Source organism: Saccopteryx leptura, chromosome 3, assembly GCF_036850995.1.
Source record: "Saccopteryx leptura isolate mSacLep1 chromosome 3, mSacLep1_pri_phased_curated, whole genome shotgun sequence".
NCBI classification, from domain to species: Eukaryota; Metazoa; Chordata; class Mammalia; order Chiroptera; family Emballonuridae; genus Saccopteryx; species Saccopteryx leptura.
Window position 1 is genome coordinate 325,275,608 of NC_089505.1, and position 24,190 is coordinate 325,299,797.

Consider the following 24,190-nt stretch of genomic DNA (forward strand, 5'->3'; position numbering starts at 1 on the left):
TCTCCATTTATATGATATTGTCCCCTATTAAAAAAAATGACATTTGTCTTTCATTCTGTCAAACTTAGCTAGAAAATCCATGTGTCTTTTTTTTATAATCCTATGTTGATATGATATAGAATGCCAAAATCAATTTAATAAGCATTATTAAATAATTTCACAAATATGCAGATTCTTGGATAAATGGTTTAAATGATAGATGATCATTTAATGTGGGCAGATGAATATTCTGTATACACCAATGAACTTATCAGAAGATGTGTTTGCACTAATTTCTGGTAACCAACTTGCTTTCTGTGAATCTTTAAATATCCAGTTCCAGATCAGCTCCTGGAGAAAGGTTTTCTCCTTTTGAGTTTTCTTCAATTGATTTTTTTTCTAGCTGTTTTCCATTTGTGACTTGTTATTTCAATTGTTTGATTGCTCTCAGTTTCTTCTTTAGGTTCTTGATTTTTTGGCCCAGCTAAGGTTCTCCAGAAGTTGACTGAGAGAGAGTATTTGTGCTGAGCTCTGTGGGCAGTAGGTACCAAATCCGTACTGTCACTTCTTGCTTCCTCTCTTGCAGCTTTCCCGGCCTCATGATTCCTTTGATTTTTAAGGGCTGTGTTTGACAACGACTCATCATTTCCTGGTTGACAGTTAGGAATTAGCGAATCTTTTTTTTTCTCTTAAAGCTGGGGGGTGTGGCCTATAAACTGTTCCAGCTTCAGGTCACATGGAATGCTTGGTAAGTTATTATTATTTTTATTTTTGCTGGAAATATTCCATCTCAAAAAGACTGCCAAAAAACCTGCCATAATTTTGCATTTGATGGCACATTAGACTCGTGTAAGACAGAGCCAGTATAATGCCAAATCTTGTACCCATAATCAACATGTAACCTCGGAGCACACGTGGCTGTTAAAATATGCTCATTATCTGGGCACCAAGCAAAATATAATATGTAGAATCAGAGTCTGTTGGATTAGAAATGTTTGTAGTTTTTAACATCCCATACTTCCATGTGTCCCCTCAGATTTCCATATCTAGCTAGTACTAACATATGTCCATGAGGGTTACAGTAGAGACTGCATTATCAGGATGAGTTCCAAAGTCAAACACAGGATCACATTTCAAGCTGAAAATTATTGCTTTGGCAGGCATAATACCATAAACAGCACAAATCTCAACTACTTCATTAATGAGGACTCCTTTGGGTTTTTGCACTATAGCACTTTCTCCGCTGGTTGCAATGTAGTGAAGGATTTGTTCCCTGTAACAGTTATTACTAACACAGCAATAGCCTTTTTATTCGATAGCATTGCAATCTTGTCCACCTTGGAGAAACTTTAATTGACTAAAGCTGCATAAGGTTGATCAAAACTGGGGTACTGATACAATCTAACAAATAAAGGTACACCCTTTCTGCCTGGAACATAGCCATATTGTATGATTAAGATCCAGGTGATAATATAAAATAAATGTCTTTGCAAATGAAATTTATTTGCAATTGTATTGAAATAGTTGTTTTCAAAGAAGTGAACTTCACTGTTAACAACATTCTGGGCACAAATAGTTTCATCTTCTGACCAGTTAGGACACCAATATTGAATTTTTTTCTTTCTGGATGAAAGATTTCAAACATGTCTCAGTTTTTACATGATCAAATTTGGGAATTCCAGCTGTGCCATTTGCAGAATTAGTGTAAAACTGCCCTGTTGCCAGGACAGTGTTCTTTTGGCAAGAACTCAAGGCAAACTGCCTTTAGGAGGTCAAAAGAGGGCAGTAATCCTTTGTTAGTGACATTGATATTTTTTCTCTGTTGTTCCAGACAAACAAGTTCCTATCCTTTCTAACAATCTAGACTTTGCAATCTTCCCCAGATTCCCTTGGAAACAGTGTAACAGTGTTTTCTGTAAAATATGGTGGTCCATTCACCATGTATAGTTCTTCTGATCCTCGAAGAACTATACATGGTGAATGTATAGTTTCAGGAGCAGCATGAATGGCACTATATTGTCCCGGAAAGAGCAATAGAATTTTGTTTTTACATTGATACGTGAAGACACATGTAGCCCCATGTTCATTGCAGCACTGTTCACAGTGGCCAAGACATGGAAACAACCAAAAAGCCCTTCAATAGAAGACTGGATAAAGAAGATGTGGCACATATACACTATGGAATACTACTCAGCCATAAGAAATGATGACATCAGATCATTTACAGCAAAATGGTGGGATCTTGATAACATTATAAGGAGTGAAATAAGTAAATCAGAAAAAAACAAGAACTACATGATTCCATACATTGGTGGAACATAAAAATGAGACTAAGAGACATGGACAAGTGTGTGGTGGTAACCAGGGGTGGGGGGAGGGAGGACAGGGGGAGAGTTAGGGGGAGGGGGAGGGGCACAGAGAACTAGATAGAGGGTGGCGAAGGACAATCTGACTTTGGGCGAGGGGTATGCAACATAATTTAATGACAAGGTAACCTAGACATGTTTTCTTTGAATATATGTACCCTGATTTATTAATGTCATCCCATTACCATTAATAAAAATTTATTTAAAAAAAAAATAGAATTTTGTTTTTAAACAAACATTATTGCAAGTGTGCTCTGATACTTAAAAAAAACCAAACAAATTTGCTTCCTTTAAAATATATACTATCATCATATATTCACATATCAAGTAGCATTCCTTTACAGGGAGTCCTCGGCTTATGACAGTATCTACATTCATCATTTCAAGTTTACGACGCTCACTTACATAAAAACTTAAAAAAATTGAGACGTGAGTGTTTTGGCATCGTACTTATGGACTACGTGGGCAAACTAGTTTGGCTGCATGTGGCAGGAGGACACACAGTAACGCGGCCTATGAGTGAGGAAGTTGCGTCCCCAGTAAGTTTACCTTTGACATTTTGGATTGTTAAAAGTACAGTGTTCTGTTTGTGTTGCTTTGTTTGGCGACTTTTTAGCCCTTATCCTGGCACCTAAACGAAAGTCAGCGCTACTGGCATCACATGGAGAGGAGCTGTCTGCTGAGAACCTCATTCAGCTGGAGAAGCAGCTTATTGCAGAGGAAGAGATAGAAACCCCAAGTCCCAAGATTTACTACCAAGGGTTTGGCAGAAGGTTTTTCTATAGTAGAAGATGAGTTGGCAAAATTTCAGGCTCAGGACCCGAGAGATGACAGATTCAGTAAGGTCTACAAAGATTTTATGGATGCCTTGCAATGCTATAGGTAAATTTTGGAAGAGAAGAAGTCACCAATTTTCCAGACTAGCTTGGAACAATTCTTTAAGAACATAGGCCTTCAACAAACCCTGTACCCTCTACATCAGCTGCTTCTCAAGATGAGACATTTGTAGTACAGGTATAATCGTCTCTAGCATCTCCTCCATAGACGATCCTGATTCACCTGACCCAGTATCTCCAGCACCTTCTGCAGGTTCTCCTGCTTAACAGATTCCCCCTCCCAATAGGTCACTCTCTCCCACCTTGCAATGCCCCTTTCAGTGTGCAAACCAATCACAGGAATAAAGATAAGGAATTTGTTTATACTCATTTTTTCTGTTACTACAGCACAGTATATTTATATACTTTTCCTTTTCCTGTGGCTTAGTGTGTTTTTATGTTTTAGATTATAATTTTACACTCTGTTAGGATAGGTAAGTGACTTAGGCTTTGTGTTTCTACTTACACCAAAATTTGGGTTATATCACGGTCATAGGAATAGAACTGTGTCATAACCCGAGGACACCCTGTATATACTTTTTCAAAGATTGAACCTATTAGGTTTTATCTAAATAATTTACAGTGGCATGTCAAATAATGGAAAATAAAACACACAACAACCTTTACCAACTGACTGGCTTTAACCTAATTAGTAAGTCAACCAGAACTGCTGCAGGCATGACTTCAGGGAGAAAATTGTAGTGATAAAAAGGCAGTAGCATATGACCTTTTCCATGTACTGCCAGGGCAGGAAGGAAGGTTAGCACCCAGTGTTGAAACTGGCATTTCTGAGCATGTATTTCATTGGAGCATCAGCTCACAGTGAGAAGGTTCTCATGCCTTCCCTTCACCTCTACCCTAACCTAGTCTCAAAGAGTAACAGAAGGGAAGGGATATACTTTATCTTTTAAAATAATTTTATCTATTGATTTTAGTGAGAAAGGAAGCGAGGGGAGAGAGAGACAGGAACATCAATCTGTTCCTGTATGTGCCCTCCCTGGGGATCAAATCAGCAACCTCTGCACTTAGGGAGGACGCTCCAACCAACCGAGCTATCCAGCCAGGGCTACTGTATTTCTTAGTCAAGCATTGGGCACAATCCACTCACCCCAAGTCTCAACACCACCTCCATATACAGTCAAGCTGGGTTAAGCTTCAGGATAGCATAATAGAAGCAGAATTTGCTCTAGAGCCATTTAAGAGTGTGTTTAGAGTAAAATATTTACTGTTGATGAAGTTTAGTTCCTCATCTGTTAAATGAATAAAATAATATTTGCTTTGAGAGGTTATTTTGAAGATAACACGCGTGTATATCCAGCATGGTGCCCGGCATCTGGTAAATGGTGGGTCCCCCATTTATCATCTTTTGCATTCTCCTGTTTTCCTTGGTGCTCCAGTTTGTCTCATTTACCAATAAGTAGATTTGAAGCTGACCAACCAAATACATAAGGAAGTAAATGAATAATTGAAGAGTTAAGATTATATATCATAATCATGATTTGTGTGACTTGGGACTAAGACCTCAAATTGAAAAAAATACTTTTCCTCTAAAATAAAAATAAAAGTTATAATCTCTATTAATCATTGATTAGAATCATTAATAAAAATAACTGTCAGTTCACAGTAACAACCAAAACACTCAGAAGTAAAGTGATTAAGTAAACAATAATGAGAGAAATAGACTTCATTTTCCTAAAATGTAATTATACCAAAGAAAAGTTTTGTAGAGTTTATTTTATAAAATGCTCTATGTTAAAAAAAAGTCACAATCTAGAAGATCAGAACCCATTATTTTATTAGAAGACTTACAAGGAAATACTTTATTATGCTATAGGTAGGAAAATAAGGGGTTCTATAGAAAGCAACATCACAGGGTGATCAGATCATAACTTCCTAACTGGGTAGATCATGGTGGGTAGTCTCACCCCAGACATATAACTTTTCAGTAGCAGTCTTATCTTTGTCTTTTCATTCATTCATTCATTCTTTCATTTATTTTGTGGAACAGACAGAAAGAGTCAGAGAGAGGGACAGACAGGAAAGGAGAGAGATGAGAAACATCAATTCTTCGTTGCAGCTCCTTAGTTGTTCATGGATTGCTTTCTCATATGTGCCTTGACTCTGGGGGCTACAGCAGACTGAATGACTCCTTGCTCGAGCCAGTGACCTTGGGTCTAAGCTGGTGAGCCTTGCTCAAACCAGATGAGCCTGTGCTCAAGCTGGACACCTCGGGGTCTCGAACCTGGGTCCTCCACATTCCAGTCTCATGCTCTATCCACTGTGCCACCACTTGGTCAGGCTTATTTTTGCCTTTTTCTTTTCTTAGGTGAGGAAGATGTTTTATTTATTTATTTTTATAAACAAATTTTTATTAATGTTAATGGGGTGACATCAATAAATCAGGGTACATATATTCAAAGAAAACATATCCAGGTTATCTTGTCATTCAATTATGTTGCATACCTATCACCCAAAGTCAGATTGTCCTCCGACACACTCTATCTAGTTTTCTTTGTGCCCCTCCCCCACCCTCTTTCCCTCTCCCTCCTTCCCTCCCACACCCCTCCTCCTCCCCACCCCCGGTAACCACCACACTCTTGTCCATGTCTCTGTCTCGTTTTTATGTCCCACCAATGTATGGAATCATGTAGTTCTTGGTTTTTTCTGATTTACTTATTTCACTCCGTATAATGTTATCAAGATCCCACCATTTTGTTGTAAATGATCTGATGTTATCATTTCTTATGGCTGAGTAGTATTCATAGTGTATATGTGCCACATCTTCTTTATCCAGTCTTCTATTGAAGGGCTTTTTGGTTGTTTCCATGTCTTGGCCACTGTGAACAATGCTGCAATGAACATGGGGCTACATGTGTCTTTACATATCAATGTTTCTGAGTTTTGGAGGTATATACCCAGTAGAGGGATTGCTGGGTCATAAGGTAGTTCCATTTTCAGTTTTTTGAGTAACCACCATACTTTCTTCCATAATGGTTGTACTACTTTACATTCTCACCAACAGTGAATGAGGGTTCCTTTTTCTCCACAGCCTCTCCAACATTTGCTATTACCTGTCTTGTTGATAAAAGCTAATCTAACAGGTGTGAGCTGGTATCTCATTGTAGTTTTGATTTGCATTTCTCTAATAACTAATGAAGATGAGCATCTTTTCATATATCTGTTGGCCACTTGTATTTCTTCCTGGGAGAAGTGTCTGTTCATGTCCTCTTCCCATTTTTTTATTGAATTGTTTGTTGTTGAATTTTATGAGTTCTTTGTATAATTTGGATATTAGGCCCTTATCTGAGCTGTTGTTTGAAAATATAATTTCCCATTTAGTTGGCTGTTTATTTTGTTGTCAGTTTCTCTGCTGAGCAAAAACTTTTTAGTCTGATGTAGTCCCATCCATTTATCTTTGCCTTCACTTCTCTTGCCTTTGGAGTAAAATTCATAAAATGCTCTTTAAAACCCAGGTCCATGAGTTTAGTACCTCTGTCTTCTTCTATGTACTTTATTGTTTCAGGTCTTATATTTAGGTCTTTGATCCATTTTGAATTAATTTTCGTACAAGGGGACAAGCTGTAGTCGAGTTTCAATCTTTTGCATGTGGCTTTCCAGTTTTCCCAGCACCATTTGTTGAAGAGGCTTTCTTTTCTCCATTGTGTGTTGTTGGCCCCTTTATCAAAGATTATTTGACTATATATATGTGGTTTTATTTCTGGACTTTCTATTCTGTTCCATTGGTCTGAGTGTCTATTTTTCTGCCAATACCATGCTGTTTTGATTGTTGTGGCCCTATAATATAGTTTGAAGTCAGGTATTGTAATGCCCCCAGCTTCATACTTTTTCCTTAGGATTGCTTTGGCTATTTGTGGTTTTTTATAGTTCCATATAAATCTGATGATTTTTTGTTCCATTTCTTTAATAAATGTCATAGGAAATTTTGATGGGAGTTGCATTAAATTTATAAATTGCTTTGGGTAATATGGCCATTTTGATTATATTTATTCTTCCTATCCAAGAACAAGGAATATTCTTCCATCTCATTGTATCTTTTTCGATTTCCTTTAACAATGCTTTGTAGTTTTCGTTATATAGGTCCTTTACATTCTTTGTTATGTTTATTCCTAGGTATTTTATTTTTTTGTTGCAATCGTGAAGGGGATTATTTTTTTGAGTTCGTTTTCTAATATTTCATTGTTGGCATATAGAAAGACTATGGACTTTTGTGTGTTAATTTTGTATCCTGCGACCTTACAGTATTGGTTTATTGTTTCTAGTAATCTTTTTGTGGAGTCTTTGGGGTTTTCAATGTATAAGATCATATCATCTGCAAAAAGTGATACCTTTACTTCTTCTTTTCCGATATGGATGCCTTTTATTTCTTTCTCTTGTCTGATTGCTCTGGCCAGAACCTCTAGCACCACGTTAAATAAGAGTGGAGAGAGTGGACAACCCTGTCTTGTTCCTGATTTAAGGTGGAAAGTCCTCAGTTTTATGCCATTTAATATGAAGTTGGCTGATGGTTTATCATATATGGCCTTTATCATGTTGAGATATTTTTCTTCTATACCCATTTTGTTGAGTTAAACATAAAGTTGTGTTGTATTATATCGAATGCTTTCTCTGCATCTATTGATAAGATCATGTGGTTTTTGTTCTTTGTTTTGTTAATATGGTGTATTACGTTTACTGTTTTACGTATGTTGAACCATTCTTGAGATTCTGGGGTGAATCTCACTTGATTATGATGTATTATTTTTTAATATGTTGTTGTATTCGATTTGCCAGTATTTTGTTTATTATTTTAGTATCTGTATTCATTAGAGATATTGGTCTGTAGTTTTCTTTTTTTGTGCTGTCCTTGCCAGGTTTCGGTATGAGGGTTATGTTGGCTTCATAAAATGTGTTTGGAAGTATTGCTTCTTCTTCAATTTTTTGGAAGACTTTCAGTAGAATAGGAACCAAGTCTTCTTTGAATGTTTGATAGAATTCACTAGTATAACTGTCTGGGCCTGGACTTTTATTTTTGGGGAAGTTTTAAATAGTTTCTTCTATTTTCTCCCTGCTAATTGATCTGTTTAGGCTTTCTGCTCCTTTTTTTTTAAATTTATTTTTATTTTTGTATTTTTCTGAAGTTGGAAATGGGGAGGCAGTCAGATTGACTCCCGCAGGCGCCTGATCAGGATCCACCCGGCATGCCCACCGGGGGCGATGCTCTGCCCATCTGGGGCATTGCTCTGTTGCAACCAGAGCCATTCTAGCGCCTGAGGCAGAGGCCATGGAGCCATCCCCAGCTCCCGGGCCAACTTTGCTCCAATGAAGCCTTGGCTATGGGAGAGGAAGAGAGAGACAGAGAGGAAGGAGAGGGAGAGGGGTGGAGAAACAGATGGGTGCTGCTGTGTGCCCTAGCTGGGAATCGAACCCAGGACTCCTGCATGCCAGGCTGATGCTCTACTACTGAGCCAACTGGCCAGGGCCTAGGCTTTCTGCTTCTTCATGACTCAGTCTGGGAAGGTTGTATTGTTCTAGGAATTTATCCATTTCTTCTAGATTGTTGAATTTGGTGGCATATAGCTTTATGTAGTATTCTACAATAATTCTTTGTATATCTATGATGACTGTGGTGATTTCTCCTCTTTCATTCTGGATTTTGTTTATATGAGTCCTTTCTCTTTTTTCCTTGGTGAGTCTTGCCAAGGGTTTGTCAATTTTGTTGATCTTTTCAAAGAACCAGCTCCTTGTTTTATTAATTTTTTCTATATTTTTTCTGTTCTCTATTTCATTTATTTCTGCTCTGATTTTTATTATTTCCTTTCTTTGGCTGGTTTTGGGTTGTCTTTGTTCTTCTTTTTCTAGTTCCTTATGGTGTGAATTTAAGTGGTTCACTTGGGCTCTCTCTTGTTTGTTCATATATGCCTGAAGTGATATGAACTTCCCTCTTATTACTGCTTTTGCTGCATCCCAGAGATTCTGATATGTCGTATTGTCATTTTCATTTGTCTGTATATATCTTTTGATCTCTGCGCTTATTTCTTCTTTGACCCATTCATTTTTTAAAAGTATGTTGTTTAGTTTCCACATTTTTGTGGGGTTTTTTTCCTCTTTTTTGCAGTTGAATTCTAGTTTCAAGGCTTTATGATCAGAAAATATGCTTGGTACAATTTCAATTTTTCTGAATTTGCTGATGTTATTTTTGTGGCCCAACATATGGTCAATTCTTGAGAATGTTCCGTGTACACTAGAGAAAAATGTATACTCTGTCGCTTTGGGATGAAGTGTCCTGTAGATGTCTATCATATCCAGGTGCTCTAGTGTTTCATTTAAGGCCAATATATCTTTATTGATTTTCTGTTTGGATGAACGATCTAGAGCCATCAGCAGTGTATTGAGGTCTCCAAGTATGATTGTATTTTTGTCATTTTTTGTTTTTAGGTCAATAAGTAGCTCTCTTATATATTTTGGTACTCCTTGGTTTGGTGCATATATATTAAGGATTGTTATGTCTTCTTGATTCAGTGTCCCCTTAATCATTATGAAATGACCATTTTTGTCTCTGAGTATTTTTTCTGTCTTGTAGTCAGCATTATTAGATATGAGTATTGCTGCTCCTGCTTTTTTTTTTTGGATGTTATTTGCTTGGAGTATTGTTTTCCAGCCTTTCACTTTGAATTTGTTTTTATCCTTGTTGCTTAGATGTGTTTCTTGTAGGCAGCATACAGTTGGATTTTCTTTTTTAATCCATTCTGCTACTCTGTGCTTTTTATTGGTGAGTTTAATCCATTTACATTTAGTGTAATTATTGACACTTGTGAGTTCCCTATTGCCATTTTATAAATTGCTTTCTGTTAGTTTTGTATCTTGTTTGATTCTTCTCTTTTGTTTTTCTATCATTTGTTTTTGTTTGTTTGTATTCCATACTTCTTTCCTCTGTTGCTACCTTTTTTAAGTCATGTGCTTCTGTGGTGGTTTTTTCAAGGGTGGTTACCATTAAGTAATGAAAAGGGTACCTACCATATTCATTGTAGTACCCTGTCTTATGAGTGTTTCTGGACTTCATCGTCCTTTGCTGTTAATCTTCATCCTCTCCCCTTTTATTTGCTTTTGTTGTCATAGTTTAAATTTGGTTTTATTGTGTTCTTGGTGGAGCTTTTATATTTTTGCCTTTTTAAAAAAATGTTTATTTTATTGAGAGAGCTAGAAGGAGGGAGGAACATCAATCTGTTCCTATATGTGCCCCAACCAGGAACTGAACTGAACCGGCAACCTCTGTGCCTCCGATGCTCCAACCAACTGAGCTATCTGGCCTGGGTGGCTTATCTTTGTTTTAAACAAGCCCTCTCCATTGTTTCTGTCCATCTAGGTTAACACACCTTTGAAATAAGCCAAAACCCCCCTCAAGAGAGCACATGATCTTGTTAACTATTCTATAATTCAATCCTGCCTTGCTTTCGCCTACCTCCACGTAATCTTCCTTATTTCCCTTCTTAATCTAAAATGCATAAAAGAAGCTGCAAAACTGTTATTCTCCAGAGCATATGAAATCTTGCTCCCTGGGCATATGTGGTTAGTTTGGCTCAAATAAACATTTTTTTTTAAGTGAGAGGAGGGGAGATAGACTCCTGCATGTGCCCTGACTGGGATCCATCAGGCAACCACTGTCCAGGGTCAATGCTAGAATCAACTAAGCTATCATCAGTGCCTAAGGTCGATGCTTGGGCCAATGATGGTATTCTCGGTGCCTGGGGCTAACACTCGAACTAACTGAGCCACTGGCTGTGAGACAGGAAGAGAGAGAGAAGGAGGAGAGGGAGGGGAAGAGAAGCAGATGGTCACTTCTCATGTGTGTTCTACCCCAGGATCTAACTGGGATGTCTGCATGCTGTGCTGATGCTCTATCCACTGAGCAAACCAGCCAGGGCCTCAAATAAATTCCTATTAAAATTCTTGATAGGTTTGGATTTCTTCCATTGACAATGTTTATTGTGCATATTCAAAGGCATATGTTACATATCTAGCAGATAGGTGTAAGTTTGAAAGTTTATGTGTAAGAAAATTATTTAAACAATAGGTTCAATATTTCCTTTAAGGAAAAGATGTTCAAATGGAAGAAGTCCCTGTGTGTACAAGATAAAAATAAAAGCCTACCATCCTAACCCTGAAAGGGAAAGGAATAACCTCAAACCTAAAGAGGCTTAGTCCTTTAATTTTCAGTATTGGTAGCACAGCCAGTAGTACAATCCAGGTCTCCTGATTTCAATTTAAGACTCCATTATTGGGAAAGAGCCCATTTGGGTATCCTCAAATTAAAGAACACCAGAGCAGCAAAATAAGGGGTTGTGGGCAATATAGATAAACAAAAAACTGTATAAAAAGTAGTATCAAGAGGAAAATACATCAAAATACAAAAATGTCACAGATATAATATTAACAAGTAAGAAAAGTTGATGTTCAAGTACATATAAGTATCAGAAGGGAAATCTTGAAAAGAGTTGCTTATTTATACTCCGTGTACTGTTTAGCTTATTTATGTTTCCCTGTACAATTGTTAAAAAGACCCTTACTCCAAAGCCCCCAAAACAATACTGTTAGGGACAGTAAAAGATTTAATTTTGAATTAATATACTAAGGGTAAAAACACTGGCAGAAAGAAAACAATAAAACCCATAGGGAAAACACAAAATGTACTTACTAAACTAATTAAGGGCTTGAATTACTAGCATGCTACTCTTTTGGAGGGCTTCCTTTTGCTTCTGTGTGCATCTTTGGTTTCAAGATTTAGCACATTCTACTATATTTCAGTGACATTTTTTTCTCCTTGCAGAAAATTGGGTGAACCTGACAGGAACAATTTTATTCAAAATCATAAGGGAATTCTTAAGAATGTTAATTTTAAAAGAAAGTTTCTAACTACAGCAATCAGCAAAGAGATTTTGTATCTCAAACCCCAAGGGAAATGTGTGGCTCTTTGAACGGGTGACATTTTTTTTTAAATTTTATTTATTTATTTATTTTTTAAAGAGACAGAGAGTGAGTCAGAGAGAGGGATAGACAGGGACAGACAGACAGGAACGGAGAGAGATGAGAAGCATCAATCATTAGTTTTTCATTGCGCGCTGCAACACCTTAGTTGTTCATTGATTGCTTTCTCACATGTGCCTTGACCGCGGGCCTTCAGCAGACCGAGCAACCCCTTGCTGGAGCCAGCGACCTTGAGTCCAAGCTCGTGAGCCTCGCTCAAACCAGATGAGCCCGTACTTAAGCTGGCGACCTCAGGGTATCGAACCCGGGTCCTTCCGCATCCCAGTCCGACGCTCTATCCACTGCGCCACCACCAGGTCAGGCAAGGTGACATTTTTGAAAAGAGAAAATCAAAGGAAGGAAATTACTCCTGAAATAACCTAAGGAGAGCTCTCACCACTATGTATTTCCTGTTAAAGGAGCTTCTAAAATGATAATCCTAACCCAGTCCAGTTAACTTGTGTTGAACAATTCCTGCTGAATTCCTTCCACTGCACTTCTGTACACTCTGGGTCACACTCAGCTGGAGGGAAGGTGATGGTCTCCACAGGAGACTGAACATCCAAGTACCCACTGCCTGGAGTCACACCAGAGCTTGATCCCTGGCCAGTGGTGTGACCCAGAGTCAATCACCCTCACCTCTGTTTCAGGCCCTCTTCCTAAGATGGGGGTAACAGCAACGTCTACCTACGAGAAATACAATGGTGAGCAAGAAACAACCCCTGCCCTTAAAAGCATAATATATGACTGGCAGGCCAGGCTGAAATACTGGCCACTAGACATTTTCACTGACATCAACATTTACTAATTGTCTGAACTATGGACGGTGTGGGGGGGCACAATGATTAAAACAAGGTCTGTATGTCAATAAATCAGTGTGACTCAGAGCTGGACAGCTGGGCACATGGCACCAGCCACTACAGGGGAGCCATACCAAGGCTTCTCATATAAGTGCTGATGTTTGCATAATTACAAAAAATTTGGACATATTCAAACTCAAGCCTGTGGTGTCACCTTTATTTACATTAAAATATTCCCCTCTGCTGGGAATCCCACACAGCTCTGGGCATGGGCACTGAAGTGAGCAGTAGCACCCACTCCACTGGATAACTGTCAGCCTCTGTTTCATTTTGCATGTTAGTTCATTTTGTTATTAGATTCCACATATAATTGAAATCAGATGGTACTTGTCTTTCTTTGACTGGCTTATTTTACTTAGCATAATGCTCTCCAGGTCCATCCATGCCGTTGCTTAGGGTAAGATTTTCTTCTTTTTTACAACTGAGTAGTATTCCACTGTGTAAGTGTACCACAGGTTTTATCCACTCATCTACTGATGGATACTTGGGCTGCTTTCAAATCTGGCTATTGTAAATAGTACTGCAATGAACATAGAGGTGCATATATTCCAAATTAGTGTTTCAGGTTTCTTTGGATCAATTCTCAGAAGTGGAATTGCTTGGTCATAAGACAGCTCCATTTGGAAGTTTTTGAGATAATTCCACACTGCTTTCCACAGTGGCTGCATCAATCTGCATTCCACCAACAGTGTGTAAGGATTCCCTTTTTTGCCACATCCTTGCCAACACTTGTTAGCCATTTTGACAGACGTGAGATGCTATTTTACTGCGGTTTTAATTTGCATTTCCTTGATGATTAGTAAAATTGAAAATCTTTTCCTATGTCTATTGGCCATCTGTATGTCCTTTTTGAAGAAGTGTATATATAGATCTTTGTTCATTATTTTAAATTCTTTATTTTATTTTAGATTTTATTTATTCATTTTTAGAGGGAGAGGAAAGAGAGAGAGAGAGAAGGGTTGGGGGAGGAGCAGAAAGCATCAACTCCCATATGTGTCTTGACCAGGCAAGCCCAGGGTTTAGAACTGGCAACCTCAGTGTTCCAAGTTGATGCTTTATCCACTGCACAACCACAGGTAAGGCTCTTTGTCCATTTTTTAATTTGACTGTTTTCTTTTGTTGTTGAGATTTATAAGTTCTTTATAAAATTTAGATATTAACCCCTTATCGGATGTATTGGCAAATATGTTCTACTATTCAGTGAGTTATCTTTTCATTTTGTTTATGATTTCCTTTGCTGTGCAAAACCTTTTTAGTTTGATGCAATTTCCATTTGTTCAATTTTTCTTTTGTTTTCCTTACCTGAGGTGATATATCAGAAAAAATACTGCTATGAGAAATGTTCAAGATTTTAGTGCTTATATTTTCTTCTAGGATTTTTTTATGCTTTGGGTCTAACATTTAAGTCTTTAATCCATTTTGAGTTTACTTTCGTGTAGGATGTAAGAAGGTGGTCCAGTTTCATTTTTTGCATGTATCTGTCTGACCCTCCCAACATCATTTATTGAATAGACTGTCTTTATCCCATTGTATGTTCTTGTCTCCTTGTCAAATATTGAATATAAAGGTGTGGATTTATTTCTGGGTTCTCTATTCACATTTTACCAATTTGAAGAGAACTTTTCCTTCTGCCAGATCAAGATCTTTAAAGAATTTGTTCTCACTTCTTTCATGAAATCCTCTGATATCAGCCAGTTGAGAGCTAGTCACTTAAAGCATCAACTGCTCTAATACTTAGGTCTGTCTAGTTTTCTGTTCTAAAAAAGGCAATTCAAGTCTAAAGTTGGTATTACTTTTTTTGTAATTTGCAGCACTAAGAACCCTTTGTGTACAATGAGTACTCTGAAATAAAGTCCTCTCCAAAACATCACTCTTAACCCTTTGAGTAGTGAGTTTTTTTCATACTTGTTGACCCTTGGGAGTAAATTTATTTTTCAAAAAATGAAATTAGTTCCAGTTACAGTTTTATTAACTTTATGGAAACAAGAAGAACATACATTTGCCTTTTTTTAATGTTGCCTTACACATTTTTAAAATAAAAATTTTTGTACGATCATATTCTGGATGGTCAGAAGGCACAAGGACTTATATGAACATCTGTACTATTCAAAGGGTTAAAGGGTCATTCAAGAGATCTAAATAGCCTGACCAGGTGCTGGAGCAGTGGACAGAGCATCGGACTGGGATGTGGAGGACCCAGGTTGGAAACCTCAAGGTTGCCAGCTTGAGCGCAGCTCATCTGGTTTGAGCAAGGCTCACCAGCTTGAGCCCAAGGTCACTGGCTTGAGCAAGGGGTCACTTGGTCTGCTGTATTCCCCCCCCCCCTGTTAAGGCACATATGAGAAAGAAATCAATGAACTACCATGGTGCCGCAACAAAGAACTGATGCTTCTTAATTCTCTCCCTTCCTGTCTGTACCTCTCTCAGCCTCTGTCTCTGTCACACACACACAAAAAGAGATCTAAATAAAATAGCTATACAATTTAATTTTAGACAGAAATCAGTTTTGTTTTAATAACTAAAGATATAAATACCAGTAGAAGTTTAAACCAAAAGAGGTTCCCCTCCCCCCCAAATTTGCAGGCTATATTTTCTATATTTATTGAATTAACATATTTCAGGAAATTTCTTTTTTCCTCCCTCAGTATTGCTTTATCATAAAAATAAAAGAATATGACAATTAACAATAAAAAGATAAAGTTCATACATAAAATGACACTAAAATAATGTGACTTTTCAGGCTTTCTGACCTAATAAACTGCTGTACAAGCCACTTGGGAGGACAAAGGTTACAAGATATACCTTAGGAGAAGTCACTAAACAAATAAGCAGGGAGTGTTCTAGAGGAGAGCTCTATATTCTGCTTGAACAGCATGCTTCTGGTTGTTTTGAAAATGACAGTTTTTCCTTTAAATCCAGGCTATTCCACTGACTCATCTTACTTTGCACAGTCAGTACAGATACTCAACTCCAAAAATATGCCAGAGAAACAAAGGATATGACGGCTGTTTTTCTCCCACTCTGCAGAGTGGTCCAACAGCATGTTTGTTTGAACGGTTCTGAGATCATCAGTTCCCTTTAAAGCCATCGTAGAGCAGCGATATTCCATCCCTATAACTGTGGACCAGATGAAATCTGGTAGCCAAGATATAAAAGCCTCAGTGACTTAGACTAAACATACAACCATCTTCCAACTGCAAAAAAGTTATTTTCGATATTAGATATTAGAATTATATAATTATGATTAACCATTTTGCTTGAATGTTTGGAAGTGTATTTTATTTATTTATTTTTTAAAATAGAATTTATTGGGGTAACACTGATTAGGAAGTAAGAGTATTTTATTAAGGTTTATGAGAAGTATATTTTGTTAAAGTTTATGAAAGTTGCTAAGAAACACAGTAATTCTGGGGAAAAAAGGAAAGACAGACAATTTGTGTTTACTTGGTCATGGTTGAATGACTGACAGTGGATGATGTCACTAATGGGCAATTATAACACCCAACATTAAAAAACTGTTTAATGATTTGGTTTGAAGGAATATAGCTTCCAAAAGAACAAAATGACAATCTAAATATTTATTTGGATCGTTCCATATTAAAATAATATTAAATATATATAAGAAATTAATCACAACAACCAGAACAAAAATGATATTTAGTCACCAACTTATAAAAAGGATGGCCTCCAAAAGTTTGTTTGTAAATGATTATTTGAAATACTCGGTACATTTCCCATGGAAAAAAATGATTTTTAAAAAAGATTTTATTTATTGATTTTGGGGGGGGGAAAGAGAAAGAGAGAGAGGGAGGAAGGGGAAGGAGCTAGAAGCATCAACTTGTAGTAGTTGCTTTTCGTATTTGCATGTGCCTTGATGGGGCAAAGCCAGGGTTTTGAACCAGAGACCTCAGCATTCAAGGTCGACACTTTATCCACTGTGCTACCACAGGTCAAGCAGAAAAAAATTTTTTTTCTTTTTTTTTTTTTTAAGTGTTTTTTGTTTTTGTTTTAAGGGGGGGAAATAGTGAGATAGACTCCTCATACACCCTGACCGAGATCCACCCAGCAATCCTGATCTGAGGCTGATGCTTGAATCAACCAAGCTATCCTCAGTGCCCGAGGCTGATGCGCTCAGATCAACTGAGCCACGGCTGTGAGAGGCGAAGAGAGGGAGAAGGGGGAGAGGGAAAGGAAGAGAAGCCGATGGTCACTTCTCATGTGTGCCCTGACTGGGGATCAAACCCAGGACATCTGCAAACTGGGACAATGCTTTATCCACTGAACCAACTGGCCAGGGCCAGAAAAAACATTTTCTATGATTTCTAGATTAAATATTATTAGGTATATATAATAATAAAAGAACATAATATAGAGTCAAAGACCCCTGGATTCCAATCCTGGCTGTCATTTACCAGTGGTATTTCCACAAGAAGTTTTATCCCACAGTCTCCAGGAAGAAGTGTGTCTCCTAGACCAGAGCAGTCTCCCTTTGGCCTGTACAGCACACCAGGAAACCTGACAGCTGCAGCAACACTGCTGTCCCATGGCAAAGCTGTCCTGCCATGGAGAGCCTACTGGTATCCTGGTGTGCTCAGGTGGGAGGCTGATGTGTAGAGGTCATGTCAAGAAAGACAACTTCTTAAATAGTCCTGTTGGGATTAATGTTATAACTACCCTTAGTCTTTTCAGATATTTGAGATTTTGAGGACTAAAATAAGGTTCAGTCTTAATAAGGATAAGGTTCATATAACCCAATGGAGCCTTTTGCATGTCTAGTATACTTCCACAATGCCATATGAAAGACAGATGAGACAGAGTTGAGGCCCATGAGAAAGCTGACTGTCTACAGAGGTCAGTTAGGAGAAATGTTCAGTAAATACTCACAGTTTAGAATGATGGCTAGAATGGTCATTATATAAATCACTGAAAGATGTTATCAATAACTTTTAAAACCAGAATATCATATACTCATGTTTTCTTTTCTCCTTCAGATACTGTTATAAGCTCAAATGTTACTATAATTAAACAAAACATTAACACTAAGAGAATTAAAATAACACACTATTTGAAGAGAGGTTACAGTAAGATTGAGAAAATCCTCAATTCATAGCTTACACTAATTGGATAGTTCCATTAAAAATGTTTCTTCCAGCCCTGGCTGGTTGGCTCAGTGGTAGAGCGTCAGCCTGGCGTGCAGAAGTCCCAGGTTTGATTCCCGGTCAGGGCACACAGGAGAAGCGCCCATCTGCTTTTCCACCCCTCCCCCTCTCCTTCCTCTCTGTCTCTCTCTTCCCCTCCCGCAGCCAAGGCTCCATTGGAGCGGGGATGGCCCGGGCGCTGGGGATGGCTCTGTGACCTCTGCCTCAGGCACTACAGTGGCTCTGGTCGCAACAGAGCGACACCCCGGATGGGCAGAGCATCGCCCCCTGGTGGGCGTGCCGGGTGGATCCCGGTCGGGTGCATGCGGGAGTCTGTCTGACTGCCTCCCCGTTTCCAGCTTCAGAAAAATACAAAAAAAAAAAAAAAAAAAGTTTCTTCCTTTCTTAAAACCACGCAGTAAGATGATTATTGGAGATGTAACAGCCACAGTTTGGGCCAGCTCTATGTATTCCGTCTCTAGCTTTCCAAAACAACATTTTAGGGTGAGGTATTACAAAACTTGACAGAACAAAGCTTTGTTACCATGGAAAGTGAAAATATGTGACAAGAGCTTAGCTTAAAGCTTGTAGGATGTCTCTCCACAAAATTTCATTTACATAAACAGATTCACATAAAGCTGCCTTACGTTAGAGCTAGGAAACATACAGAAAACAAATCTTTAGAATTACAATACACATGTGTAACATTTTAAAATCTTCTTAATAATTTAAGAATTAAATCTTCTTAATAATCTTCTTAATTTTAATAAAGTTATAAATTGCTAAATCTGTGTAATTCTTTTTGTTGTCTATTACCATTCCCCCTAACCACCAAGTGGTACTTTATGGGCTCTAAAGAACCCCTGGCCTTGTTTATAGACAAACTCTAAGATGCTAGTTTATTTATTTATTTATATTTTGTGACAGAGACAGAGAGAGGGACAGACAGGGACAGACAGGAAGGAGAGAGATGAGAAGCATCAATTCTTCATTTTGGCTCCTTAGCTGTTCATTGACTGCTTTCTCATATGTGCCTTGACTAGGGGGGGAGGGCTACAGCAGAGTGAGTGACCCCTTGCTTAAGCCAGCGATCTTGGACTTCAAGCCAGCGACCTTTGATCTCTATGATCTCACACTCAAGCCAGGACCCTGCACTGAAGCTGGTGAGCCCACGCTCAAGATGGATAAGCCCACGCTCAAGCCGGCAACCCTGGGGTTTTGAACCTGGGTCCCAGTCTGATGCTCTATCCACTGTGCCACCGTCTGGTCAGGCCCTTGTTTTAAAAAATAAAATTAGAGATAAAGACTATTAAAAGTGCCAGCCATTGTAGCAAACTGGATGCTCTTACAGTGTGTCCTCACCTGCCTCTGGTAGCCTTTTGCAGAACCTTCATTCCCGCCAGGCTACAGGACTTCCCTTCCAATTGTCTGTTCTTCAAGATGGCGCCCTCTAACTGTACTTCACAGAATATTCCATAGGCATCTTGTACGAGAAGGCAGACTCTACAAAAGAGCATTCACATTTGTTGTTTTAGGAGACAGTTTTTGATTCAATACAGAGATCAGAATTTATTTCTCCTTCACTAGAAATCCATTGTAGTTATCTTCCTAAATGGCTGAATCAAGGTAAATGAAGTTGAATTCAAACATATACTTTTTAGATTTTTACATGCAGGTGTTTGATCACTATCTGCAAAATATAGGAGCAGAATTATTGTTGGCATAAAACTAAATCCTAAGCCAAATGGGGTTCAAAAGCACACAAATCAAATATATTGCTGCTGCCCAGAAAGAGCATCCTTTTCTCTTATTTTCCATAACAGGTAATATATTTCATATGGACATTCAACACTGAGAAAAGCTTCAGTGTAACATTATGCTGAGAATCACAATAAGGGGTTTTCTCTGAGAAGGTACGTATTTACAGTCATGCATATCCCAGCAGAATAAAACTAGTGTGCCAGCTGGCAGCCACATAGGCCTGATGGGTATCCAGTGACATGATGAGATTCCTCCCAATTTTTTAGTTTAAAGGGCAATAATTATAAAAGCCTATTTATGATTGAATTTTCAATCCTCCTACTTCATAATTCAGGTAAATGAAGTGTTATTGATCATGAAATGACATGTTCTCAGAAAAATTTCCTAAAGCCTGAAAAAAGTTTAGGAAAGTTTAGCAAATAACACCACCAAATGACTATGAGGAACAAAATTATTATAAAGAAAAAGGTATAAAAAAAAGTACAAGTTGGAAAAGAACAGATGACAAACAAAGAACGAACAAAGGAAAGATAAATTGAAGCTATGGACCTTGAACACTGCCTTGGCAAAGGGAGCAGACGAGCAGTCTTGACTTCCTGATTAAGTCTCCCGGGTCCACAGTCCCCATCCCTAGCCCCCCGGCTCGCAAGATCATCTATGTAAAATATGTAAGGACAGAGGACAAGAACCATATAATTTTACTCATATGTGAGATATAAAAAAGAAAGTAACAAATTCATAGACAGAAACAACAATATGGCGCTTAGCAAAGGGGAAGAGAGATGGAGGAAGATAAAGACAATAAAGGGAGTCAATACATATATTTACATGACAGAGGACTGCACCCTGGGTGGTGAGCACACAGTGCAACATACAGAGGATGTATAATAGAATTGTACGCTAAAACTTTTATAATGTTATTAACCAGTATTACCCCAATAAGCTTAATTAATATATGTTCCAATAAAAAGAACCAAGTACAAAAGAAACCATTATGTGAGAAGAGTCAGAAAAGTACCAATAGACCTGCTAAGGACTGGTGTATTAGAATTAAAATATAAAGCATAACCATTTTAAAAAGGTAAAAAATCATAAAAATATTATTAGGAGACAAAAAGCCCGGCAGATTTGAAAGCAAATAAAATAGAACTTCCAAAAAGAAAAGCTACACTTATTCCCCCTTTAATCTATAGACAGACAGCAAATATTTACTTATGATGTTTCCACTATAAAGACTGCTTGCTGTCTTAGGGACAAATGCTGATGAACTATTTCAGCAGTTCCTCCTTCTCCAAAGACTTATATGTCAACATAGAGCTCCATGTTTCATAGGACACACTCAAGCTCACTCCATGCTCCCTGGAGCTTTAACACAAGGAATGCCCTCCCCTTTTTTTGGTTGTATTTTTTCTTTTATTTATTTATTTATTGTATTTTTCTGAGGATGGAAATGGGGAGGCAGTCAGACAGACTCCTGCATGCGCCTAACCGGGATCCACCTGGCATGCCTACCAGGGGGGAATGCTCTGCCCATCTGGGGTGTAGCTCTGTTACAACCAGAGCCATTCTAGCGACTGGGGTGGAGGCCATGGGGCCATCCTTAGTGCCCGGGGTGGCTTTGCTCTGGCGGAGCCTTGGCTGCGGGAGGGGAAGTGAGAGACAGAGAGGAGGGAGAGGAGGGAGAGGGGAAGGGGGGGAGAGGTAGATGGGCGCTTCTCCTGTGTGCTCTGGCCGGGAATTGAACCTGGGAATCCTGCACACCAGGCCAATGACCCCTACAGGTCTACCATATCATGCCTTTTACTTAAAAAAAACAAAAAATTTACATTTCTTTTGAAGGCTGATGAACAGGAGACACCAAATCTTTTTCACCTGCAAACTACTACCTTCTTTATTAGATCCAGCTAATAACACTGTTTTGTCTTTTTCCAAATAGCTCCAGATATATGGAAAAGATTTATATAGGCGGATGGGGATCCTGAAACCCCTCAGTGAGATCTTCTGAGCATGGCTTTTAAGATACCTAGAGGCAGAAAAAGCCCAGTAGAGATCAGGGGAACTACCAGCTTTTAGGATACACCCTTAAAGGCTCCAATGCCCCAAAGGCATCATAGGATGCCATCTGGGTCCTGCTTCAATAGTGGAAAGGAAGGTCATTGAGCTAAAGCCTGCCAGGCTTACATGCCTCTGCTGTGAGGAAACAGGGACACTGGAAGGTAGGCTTCCCCCTCGCTCCTCTAAGGGAGGGTTCAGTCTCTTCCAGCCCTGCTCCAGCCACCTATGACCTAACCTTGCCCAGAAAGCTGGGGTTTGCCACTGAAGGCTGAAGGTGCCCAGGGCCGTCGGCCCCATCTATGACACTCTGGATGAGCCCAGGGTATTTCTTCCAAGAAGCAGGTAAACTGATCTCATTTGCACAAGGGCCACTTAACTATGTCTTGCCTGAATAGTCAGGTTTTTTATTCTTCCCTCAAAGATCTCTGTTGTGGGTGTTGATAGTCCTATTTTCTGCTGCTTTGCTTAATATATAGTGTTTGCTTTATCCCTCCTACCTCAATGTCCCACTCATATTTCAGGCTGGGACCTACTTCTAATTTAGAGCTCTCTTTCCCCCTTTTTCCAACTTGTATTATGAATTTACCTTTGCCACCCAGCTTAGTGTATCCCAAGGTTCTCTTTACCATGCCACAGTCGCAGAGCTCCAGGGAAAAGCAACCTGGTCTCAACTTTCCAGGCAGAGGAGAACAGAAGCTCCATATCCACGCATGCTGCAAATGGCTTTTCCAGTATACCTGAATCATTACCAGCTAGAAGCAGCTGTCATTGGGACTTGGTCATGAGCTGCAAAGTATAGAATGGTGACAACAATTCCAGTGCCATGCGGACTTTTCCTGTGTGGACTTTTCCTGGACTCCTGCTCCTTGTGACAGCTCCTAACAGACTGAACTGTGGTTAGGTTGCATTTTTCAGGGATTTGGCATGGTGATGGGGCCAACTTGGACTTGGTGAACATGTTAAGGACACTACTCTTTTATGGATTCTTGCTGTATTGGCCAAGAGTTTGCTTAAAGGCTTTTAATCACTGTAAAAAAAATAGAAGACTGGATAAAGAAGATGGGGCAAATATACACCATGGTATACTATTCAGCTAGAAGAAATGATGACATCGGATCACTTACAGCAGAATGGTGGAATCTTGATAACATTATGCGGAGTGAAATAAGCGAATCAGAAAAAAACAAGAACTGCAGGATTCCATACATTGGTGGGACATAAAAGCGAGACTAAGAGACATGGACAGGAGTGTGGTGGTTACGGGGGGTGGGGCGAGGGAAGGAGGGAGAGGGGGAGGGGGAGGGGGAGGGGTACAAAGAAAACTGGATAGAGGGAGACGGAGGATGATCTCTCTTTGGGTGATGGGTATGCAGCAGAACTGAATGACAAGATAACCTGGAAATGTTTTCTTTGAATATATGTACCCTGATTTATTGATGTCACCCCATTAAAATAAAAATTTATTTATAAAGAAAAAAAAGAAATAAAAAGAAAACTATTAAATAGGTATAACAAACATATCTGGAGCATGTATATGTGAATAGGGCTACAAATCTGAATACATTACCCAGAGTGCACTGAGAGCTGAGATTAAAGGTATGAGAGAAGAAGGACTTTCAGTCAAGATGATGGGATAGGTGGTACTCAAATCCTCCCACAACCATATAAAAATTACAAGTAAACTACAGGAAAAGCATAATTTAGAACTGTCTAAAATCTAGCTACACAAATGTCCTACAATTAGGAAATTAAAGAAGCCACACATTGAGACTGGTAGTAGAGACAGAGATGGAGAACCGGCTGGTCCACCAGCCGTGTGTGGCAGATAAAAATCGGGAGGGATATCTCAACTGCACAGGCTTCCCCTGAGAAGTGAGAGGGTCCCAGCCCTACACAGGGCCTCCCAGCCCAGGAATCCAGAGCCAGGAAAAGTCCGCATAACATATGGTTGTAAAAACCAGCAGGGACTGTAACTGGGTGAGATGGAGGACTGCTGGGTTCTAGGAAGTTCTTCTTCTTTATTTTTTTATTAAGTGAGAGAAGGGGAGGCAGAGACAGACTCCCACATGAGCCCCAACTGGGATTCACCTGGCAAGCCCCCTATGGGGTGATGTTCCACCCATCTGGGGTGTTGC

General features: G+C 39.0%; 1 protein-coding gene and 1 pseudogene across 2 annotated transcripts in view; both read right to left on the bottom strand.

Moving 5' to 3' along the window:
• SPIDR (scaffold protein involved in DNA repair) overlaps nucleotides 1-24,190 on the bottom strand; it is a 425,527-nt gene that overhangs the window by 52,861 nt on the left and 348,476 nt on the right. For both annotated transcript variants that reach the window (XM_066379095.1, XM_066379093.1), the window contains one exon: nucleotides 19,602-19,742. In XM_066379095.1, the coding sequence (XP_066235192.1) occupies nucleotides 19,602-19,742 (141 nt within the window). The remainder of the gene's footprint in view (nucleotides 1-19,601; nucleotides 19,743-24,190) is intronic.
• LOC136397490 (eukaryotic translation initiation factor 2A-like) lies at nucleotides 305-3,037 on the bottom strand (annotated as a pseudogene).